At 45.8% G+C, this 8,899-nt stretch overlaps 1 protein-coding gene across 1 annotated transcript; it reads right to left on the bottom strand.

The window, feature by feature from the left end:
• Nucleotides 1-4,960: 4,960 nt before the first annotated feature.
• Nucleotides 4,961-6,364, bottom strand: RASSF10 (Ras association domain family member 10). Its single transcript, XM_077820357.1, has one exon. The coding sequence runs from the start codon at nucleotides 6,362-6,364 to the stop codon at nucleotides 4,961-4,963; it is 1,404 nt and encodes a 467-aa protein (XP_077676483.1).
• Nucleotides 6,365-8,899: the final 2,535 nt, after the last annotated feature.

Below are 8,899 nucleotides of genomic sequence, written 5' to 3'. Positions count from 1 at the left end.
AGTTCGTTTAGTAATAGTTCATATAACCGCAGGAACCCATCTGCAGACTCCCTGTGCTTTGTAATGCTTCTTTTATCAACTTCATGTGCCTTCTGTGGAGCAATGATATGAAGTGACTTCAAAGGATAACTGCTTCATGAATCCACAAAGGCTTGTATTTTACTTGGTAACTGGCATAGCTCACCAGACCTGTTCTTTCATTTCACAGCCTGAGCTGCTGCTTTGGTGGACTGAATTATATTCCCAGCTCAGTTCAAATAAAGAAAAGAATACATACCTGAAGTACATACCTGGAAAGAACTTTTGCCTTATACCTCTCTCCAGACAATGGTACAGTTTGTTTTAAAAATGAATCATGAAAATACATTGTGCATGCAGCCAGTCTATGAACAAACATGCTTGCATTACTGTTACCCTATCCTGTTTCACTCCTACGTATTCAACCACCTCTTATGTCTTGTTTTAAACTAAGATTGCAAGTTATTTGGGATGGGAGCCTTACAGTAAGTCTATACATTGCCTAGCACAATGGGACTCTGTGGCTGGGACTTGTAAGTGCTACCGTAATACAAGGTGCAATAGTTAATAGGTTATTCATTTTGTATTAAGAATTATCTCTCTGCCATTAAGGCCTCAAAGAGAACTCTACAAAGCAGCTAGTTTACAGTATTCAAACTGACAGGTCCACAACATGAAATAACTGTTACCAATGTATTGCATTTGACATGAAGTTCTTGTTCATTTTCTGATGATGTTGATAGTAGTGGATTTCTGAAACTAGGTCAAGGTTAAAAGCCAAACTACTCAACTCAAATTTTATGTAAGGGAGTGCTATTTCATTCAAGTCAGTGGAGTGACACCAGCTAACCAGTGATCTAAATCAGGGCCTCTTATCTTCAAATTGATGACAGATTTGGGGCCTGATTCTGCAGTCTTCTCTCAGGCAAGACTCCCATTGACTTCCAAAGACATTTTGCCTGAGAAAGGCCAGCTGGCCTTGGCCCCGAACAGTTCTTTGGAGAAGCATATAAGGCTTTTACTATTTGGAGCCATGCAGTGCTATAAACGGAGGTAGCTAAAGCAGGGTTCTTAATGGAGTTAGATTTTCATTTAATCTTGCTTCTGATGCTTCCATGTAAGATGAACATGGGAGAAAGAACACAGAAAATGGGATTCGAGAGAATGGTATACAAAAAACTAAAGTGATAAGTGTCAGAATCTAGAGCTTTCCGGTAGATTATTGAGTTTGGAGAGGTAAAAAAATTATCACTTCTTTGTCAATATGTAGTAATAAATGCAGTTTTTCCTGCTGCTTACCTATAGGCTCTGTTCTCATAATGTAGGCAGCAAGTGGTAGAATGATACTCTTCTATATTACTGACACTTGATCAACATTCAGTGATCTGGCTGAGCACTTAGGGCCAAATTCCACTCAAATCCATACATCGTCATCATTTGTCTTTAGTAGCCAGTGGAGGATGCACAAGCACAAAAGAGGATGGGAAGGGAAAAGCGCCCTGATCCAGCGCAAACAGTAATTTCCTCTTTCCTACTAACTTTTGAATAGTGTTCTAAGACAAAGAACTGCAAATACGCATAAATACAAATTGCAAATAGAGATAGAAACTGAAATCAATTCAACTGCATATACCATGGTTTAAACACTATCAAGCAGATGTTTGTGGTCTTTTTTAGATGTAAGAACATTCCAATATATGCATGCATGGGCAAATCTCTACAGCCCCTACCGTAACTTCAGGACTGCAGTGCCATCTACAGCAATAACATCCCAGTCCCTACAGGGGAATCCAGACCCATCAGCCTTAAAGTTCCTCCAATGACCCCTGTGTGCTGAGATGCCTCTGGTGCAGATTGCACAGGCTTCTGGAATAGTATCCCCCTGTGCACTGAAACTGAAATAATTCTGCTGCAGAAAGGGCCCTCCAGATCCAGGAAAAATAGGCAGAATTTGCTCCTCAATGCACAACTTTGAATTTCCTGTCTTTGCTGCTTTGGCCTCCTGCTCACAACATACCTGAAGTGAGTATCAATAGCATAATAATTCAAGGCCTGTTGCAACTTATTTCTATAATGTGGTTTCCTTTTTATTTGCTTGGTATGGCTAATGGGAGAACTTGCGTAAAGGTACTTGACACTCACTGGAGAAGTTTACTGCTTACATCAGCCACTCACTGGAGAGGCAGTCTATAGTCACTTGCTCAATTTCATCTGCAATGGTAAAAACAATACAGCAAAATCACATAGTCCCTACTCTTGACTTGACCCCCACCTCCATTAAAATCCTCAGATCTAGTTTCATAAAAATTCTTTGAACTGAAAGTGGGCTAGATCCTTCATGTACATTTGTGAGCATTTCCAAACCTCTCCAAACTCAGTCTATTTATGTTAGACATGATGGGTCTGATTCCCCATTTCCTTTTACTGTGTAGAATTGTTTACTCCATACAGAGTGAGGATAAAAATCTTACCACGCACTTTGCACTGGGATAAATGACTCCCAAGATGCAAGGCAATGGAGAATGTGATCAAATTGCAATCTGGGGACACTCACGAAAGCTTATGCTCAAATAAATTTGTTAGTCTCTAACAAGTACTCCTTTTCGTTTTTCTTATTTCATCTTCTAGTATTTTATTAGGCTTTAAACAGGTATGCAAATATTTTCCAAGCCCACCTAAAATACAAAAACCATAATTTTATAATCAGACTTCAAAAAATGTTATGAAGACCACTTATTTCAGTATAATTTATCAATAATAATGGCATTAATGGACATTTTAGAGCTTTTTTACTTACATCTATATTACTAGTTTATTTTTAAATTGATTTACTGCTGTATCTATTTTTCTGCTGTTCAGTATGATTCCCAATGGTAATACTGTTAAAGAGCAACACTTCTCTTTGGAAAACACCCTCCCCCATATCAGCTGCTTGTAAATCAGTGTAGTTCTGCTGAGTTCATTGGACTACACAAACGTACACAGACTGAGGATCCTGGTCCATGACACATCTATCTTTGTACTTTCTTATAACTTACAAGCAAATGTTCATAGATAACCTGTTGTCAGAGTTTTTCTAAAATGTTGTGTTGTCAATCAGACCTTACTGAACATTCTCTGATCTTTTACCATTAAACAGATTATAGTGACACTTCTCTCATACACAAAACATTGTGTCTCAACACAAATAATACTCGTTATTGTAAAAGTATACCAGACATTGGTTAAGCTGCAAAGGAAAATTTGGTGGTCCAGTTAACTGAAATACATGTTACACCTGATATTGTACCTTTTCACTGGAATAACAGATTAAATTATTTCACCCAGCTGTACTGTAGCAAGCTGAGTTATACCTTGGACATCAGATCTCCAGATTCTGAGCTAGCCTGAATTGAACTGCATATTAGAAATGGTAGTTTAAGCTGATGCAGTACTTTTTATCCATTACTAAACTCAGCAGACCATCAACTAACCTGATAAAGAAAATATATTTGAAGAGACAGGGCTGTGTTAATTACTGTTTTAAATTAATCTAGTGAACATTGATATTTACAACTTCTCTTAAATTATCTGTCAACAAACGTGCTATTATCTATGCATGGGAACATGCATCATCCACAGCTGAGTGCTGATACTTCATGCTAATTTATATTTGTTTAGTTTGTTCAGTTCTTAGTTTAATTATTTATTATCACTTTTTATGGCAAAAAAATAGTACAATATATTTCAAAAGTTTATAGATTAGGACAAACTGGCATCCATGTCAAACATACTGACAGATGTCCTGTTTGCTAATTTTTCAATCACCCAGTTCTGAAAGTTCTGTACTTTCAATATTTTTTTTTATTTTTGCCTAAGAGGAACCTACTGAATTCTTAAGTGGCAAATACTGTAGCATAACAGTTGGCTTGCAACACTGAGGAAATATAAAGGTGCTGAATTTTTGTTTCAACTAGAGAATATATGTTCCAGCATTCCATCAAAAAGACTATGCAAAGAAATCTATACTGGACTGTATTTGCTTTGGAGCAATATAGGATTAAGGGTTCCATTCAAGAACACCTTTGAGGTGAAATAAAAGGCAGGAATTTAGGAAAAAGGTAATTCCAATACTGAATGAAATGCAAACGTGTTTTTTTCTAAAAGATTAAAGTAGTGAGGAAACAGACTAAAAGGTGTCTGGTGACGACTAGTTTTAACAAGTTTAAACTTAAGCCACATAAATTTAGATTGGGTGTATTTCCTTTTTATGAGTAAAAAGAAAAGGAGTACTTGTGGCACCTTAGAGACTAACCAGTTTATTTGAGCATGAGCTTTCGTGAGCTACAGCTCACTTCATCAGATACATAAAGCTCATGCTCAAATAAACTGGTTAGTCTCTAAGGTGCCACAAGTACTCCTTTTCTTTTTGCGAATACAGACTAACACGGCTGTTACTCTGAAACCTGTCACTTTTTATGAGTGCATTTTACAGTGTAAGTTCCCCCCCAACCCAACTCTTTCCTTACAGTACCTAGGACAACAAACCTCTTTTCCAACAGTCGCTAGGCAGCAAAATGTAGTTATAGTCTGTCTGTAGAATCAAAATTGTATGGTTTAATCCGTTTAATTCTTCAACTGTGTAGTTTACCATTAGCTTATGTTATCCCCAGATAACTGGTCATCAGTTTGAATAAATTACCATAAGATGGCACTAACTGGCATCTGGATTTTAAAGTGGTCCCCCTCCTCCCCCAAAAGGACAGACCACCCACAACAAAAAAAAAAAAAAAAAAACCCACACGTTTTTGTTCTAATGGAAATATATCACAGGAGTCCACTCTAGGATCTCTTCTGGCGGATATGAAAACAGATAGTTGTATTCTAAGAGTGCTAAGGAGGAAGCACAAGTTTGTATTTCCCGGTGGGTCCCTGAGCTTGTTTTACTTAAGGAAGGAGGCAGCTATATTAGCGATTCACAGACTGGGACAGAGTCAGAGTCCTGGCTGTGCATGGAGCTGAGTCCTGTATCCGAGTCCTCATCGTTCTCCTCGCAGTCCTTGCGCCGCCCCCTGGCCTGGCCCTCCCAGGCGTCGGAGCTGCCCACGGGGGCCCCCAGCCCAGCCTCGTGTAAGGCCGGGCCGCCGGGAGCGCGCTCCTCGGGGAGGAGGATCTGAGCTGCCGTCTGGGTGTCCGCGACGTCCAGCGTGTTCAGCGTCTCGAGCAGGCGCTGCAGCTCCCGCTCCTTGTCCTCGCGGGCGCGCTGCGTGTAATCCAGGTCCGTTTTGATCGCCTCCAAGTCCGTGCTCAGCCGGAGCCCGATGTAGAGGCTGGTGCTCAGCTGGGTCTTCACGCGCTCCTGCTCCACAAGGAGCTCGCCGCCGGCGCCGCCGCTCAGCTCCGTGGTGTTGCAGTCGGGCTCGGACAGGCTGGAGCTGGAGCCCTTGGCCGCGGCCAGCTCCTCCCGGCGCCGCTTCATCCAGCGCTCGTTCAGCTCCTCCTGGATCTCGCCGGCCAGGTGCTCCAGCAGCTCCTCCTGCCGCGTCCACTGCTCCTGCAGCTGCAGCACCTCCTCGCACTTCCTGGCGTACTCCTCCAGCTGCCCGTCCGGGCCCGGCTCCGGCTCCGGCTCCGGCCCCAGCTCCCGGCCCGGCTCCAGCTCGCAGCCGCCGGCCCCCACCAAGTAGGTGTCCTGCACGTAGTTCACCCCGTGCCGCTTCATGCGGTCCAGGTGGACCTTAGCCTCGTACCTGTCGATCTCCCGGTCCAATTCCCGGAGCCGCTGGATCTGCTGGCGGATGGTGTGGTCCTGCGACAGCACCAGGTGCACCAGGGTCTCCATCCTCTCCGCCGAGGACGCCTCCTTGGCCAGCGGCTGCTGCCGCTTCTTGTTGATCTTGGCCAGTTTCCGGAAGGCTTTTCTCACTACCCGCCGCTGCTTCTCCTGCGTGAGCACCAGGCTGGCCCGGGCCGCCCCGAGGCCATGGCAGGGGCGCTCCTTGCTCAGCACCACCCTGGCCTCCGCGCTGCGGGGCCCCGTGTTGGGCAGGGACGCCTCGCTGCGGACCAGCACGAAGCGGACGTTCTCCTGCTCGTCCCCCCAGGCAGCCCAGAGCCTCAGGATCTTCGTCTTGTTGGGCAGGATCCTCTCGAAGCCCCTCCACTTCTCCACGATGCAGTAGGACTCGGGGGGCCCCGAGAGCATCCCCCCGCCGGACTCCTGCAGGGCGGCCAGCTGCTGCCGCTGGCTGTTGTCCTCCAGCAGCACCCGCACCACATCCGAGCAAGTGGTGCGTCTGGAGAGGCCTGAGATCAACTTCTCCTCCTGGCAGAGCCACACCGAGATCTTCCTCTCCTCCGGCTCCATCGGGGCCGGGGCCACCTGGCCACGGGGCTGCGCCTCCCAGCAGACGGGAAATCCCCCATAGGAGCCTTCACGGTTGGGTACGGAGCCAAGGTCCCGTCTGCATCGCCCCGCCGCCCAGCCTGGGCATGGCTGGAAAGGACTCCTCTCCCCCAGCTAGTCACCCCCCCGTCTCCAAGCAGCGCCCCCCGCCTGCACCGGACGTGCGGCTAAACTGATGCAAAGTCTCCCCCTGGAGAGAGGCTGATCTGAGCCTTCAGCTGCAGAGGAGGCAGCTCAGCGCCCAGCTCGCCGCCTCGGTGCGTTTGCTTCCCCGCGCCGTTGTAACCCGCCAGGAGGAGCCCAGGGAAACTGCCAACCTCAGCGCTCCTGCTCCTCCCGCTGCCTGCCGTGTCACCTCCTCGCGCTCTGCTACCGCCCTCCCCAGGCTGCCGGGTTTTCCTCCCCCACCACGTGACGGCCTCCTCCCTCCCCAGCTGCGGCGGGAGTGAGCCGCGCTACCTTTCCCTCGCCTTCGGAGCCCCCAGCATGCAGGTATTCCGGGCAGCGCGCTCGGAAACAAGCCGAGGCGGTAGCTTGCGGGAAGCTTTCCTTGTATGCCAAACGCTGCCGGTTCCAGGCTCCCCTTACTGGGGAGGGGGGGAAGTGGGGGCACTAGTGGAAAAACAAAACAGCCATCCAGGGGTTAGTTAGACCTCGGGGGGAATCTTGGATTTCTGGGGGGCTAGTGTCATTTTAAAGCACAACAAAATACTGTCTATAAAGGATAGAGACTGTGCATGTGTTGGCCTTTCTGACAAAAGTTTGGGGCTCCTGGAAGATCATTTTAGGGGGGAACAAGTGGCCCCTTTGGCCCTGGATCTTCCTCATCAATAGCTCCAGGCTTGAGTCTAAATGAACTGCTTTAAGGGATCTTTCTAGGACTGTCCTCCCACCCGCCCCCCACCCCGACACACTAGAGAGGTTGGGGCAAACACTGGGTCTTTAACATAAAAAGCCAGGGCCAGGATTTCTACGATTTCAATAAACCTTCAGCCTATAATTAGACAGAGTTTATGTTTGTAAAGCACTCTGCAGATGAAATGTGCAAAGGACAGTGAAATGTGCAGAGTGTTGTTAAAATGCGAGCTAGGCCAGAGTTTAATGGGAATTTGCCATTTACGCTGATGGGAACGGGAGCGGGCTCTAGTATGGAATGCAGTAAATGAGATTGAAGAAATGGTCATGAAATCTGTTTTTTCATGTTGTGATGTGTGTAACAATTTCTAGAATTGCCAAGTAATCAGGGAACGTTGCACTTCTCAATTATGTTTTAAATGACTAAAAAGTTAATTGTTAAATTGGGAAAATTCTCCTAACTTTGAAGATTGCTGTGTGAATTTCCAGTGTTGGTAAAAATGTCATATGGGGAGTATTTTAAGTGGACCTGGTTCATATTTTGATGCAAAAGATTGTTTCTTTAATGTCAGTTAAATCATCATTATAAATAATATCTCTTCTAGTTTTGCCCAACCACCATGATCTCACAATTCTTACATTTTTAAAAAATAATGAAAATGTAGTGCTTGTGAAAGATGCTGGATTAACAGTCCTGGAGACTAACCTCTTTCATTTATCCAGCCAAGCCAAGCTAAGCACAGGCAGTGGCTGAGAAAGTTTCTCAGCAAATGTTCTTTCTAATCTGCTCTGGAGGGAATACCCTCACAGATGATGGTCTAGTTCAGTCTTCTTGCTGCTAAAACTCCAAAGGTTGCCAAGTATGATGGTGGTTCTTACGATGCAAACTGCTGTCCAAATAGGAAGTGGGCTGAGACCACTTTGTTCATTGTTTCCAACTTTGCTGGAGATGAGAATCACTCATTTTCTCACTTTATTTTTTTCCTCTAAACTGAGGAGACTGGTGGGTGTTGTAATAAGGCATAAAACACAGGAGCGATGGTAAAAGACTTAACGGTGTTTTCCTGGGCCCAGCCCCCTAACACAAATTTATATCCCTGTCATAATCTGCTGACTAATGATTACTGTTATCTTCATGTGACAGGGATACTAACGCTTTGGATTCCCCTTTTTAAAGGGGGATAGTGGCTGCCACAGAGAGGCTGTGTTTCCTTGCCATGTGCTATCCATGAGTTGAAGGGGTATATATCAACTCTCATGAAGTTCCAGACACAGTCTGATTACTCTAAGCACTGTTAGTGAATTTCAGCCTTAGGGCTAGATTAGCATCGGGGGTTAGGAAGGAGGATCCCAGCAGCAGAGAGTCTCCAGGCTGCCATGGCACAAAGTGGCAGCATCTCTGAGGCAGCTCTGGGATAACTAACACTGCCCCAAAACTGGATGGTGCTGACCAAGGAGGGAATGTGGCCAAAAATTCTGCAGTTTCAGCTCCTCACCTCAAAGGCTCCTGCTGACACAGCATCTAAAGAGCTCTAAAGGGAGAGAGCTGCTCCCATCATCACCCTGCTGGAAAACTTGAGAGGGAGTAGCAATGCCCTGCAGTCCCTCAGGGTGAATTTGCCACAGAGATCTACACACCTA

This window comes from Eretmochelys imbricata, chromosome 6 (assembly GCF_965152235.1).
Source record: "Eretmochelys imbricata isolate rEreImb1 chromosome 6, rEreImb1.hap1, whole genome shotgun sequence".
NCBI classification, from domain to species: Eukaryota; Metazoa; Chordata; order Testudines; family Cheloniidae; genus Eretmochelys; species Eretmochelys imbricata.
Note: the sequence above shows the minus strand (reverse complement) of the source record. Positions and strands in the feature narration are given on the sequence as shown.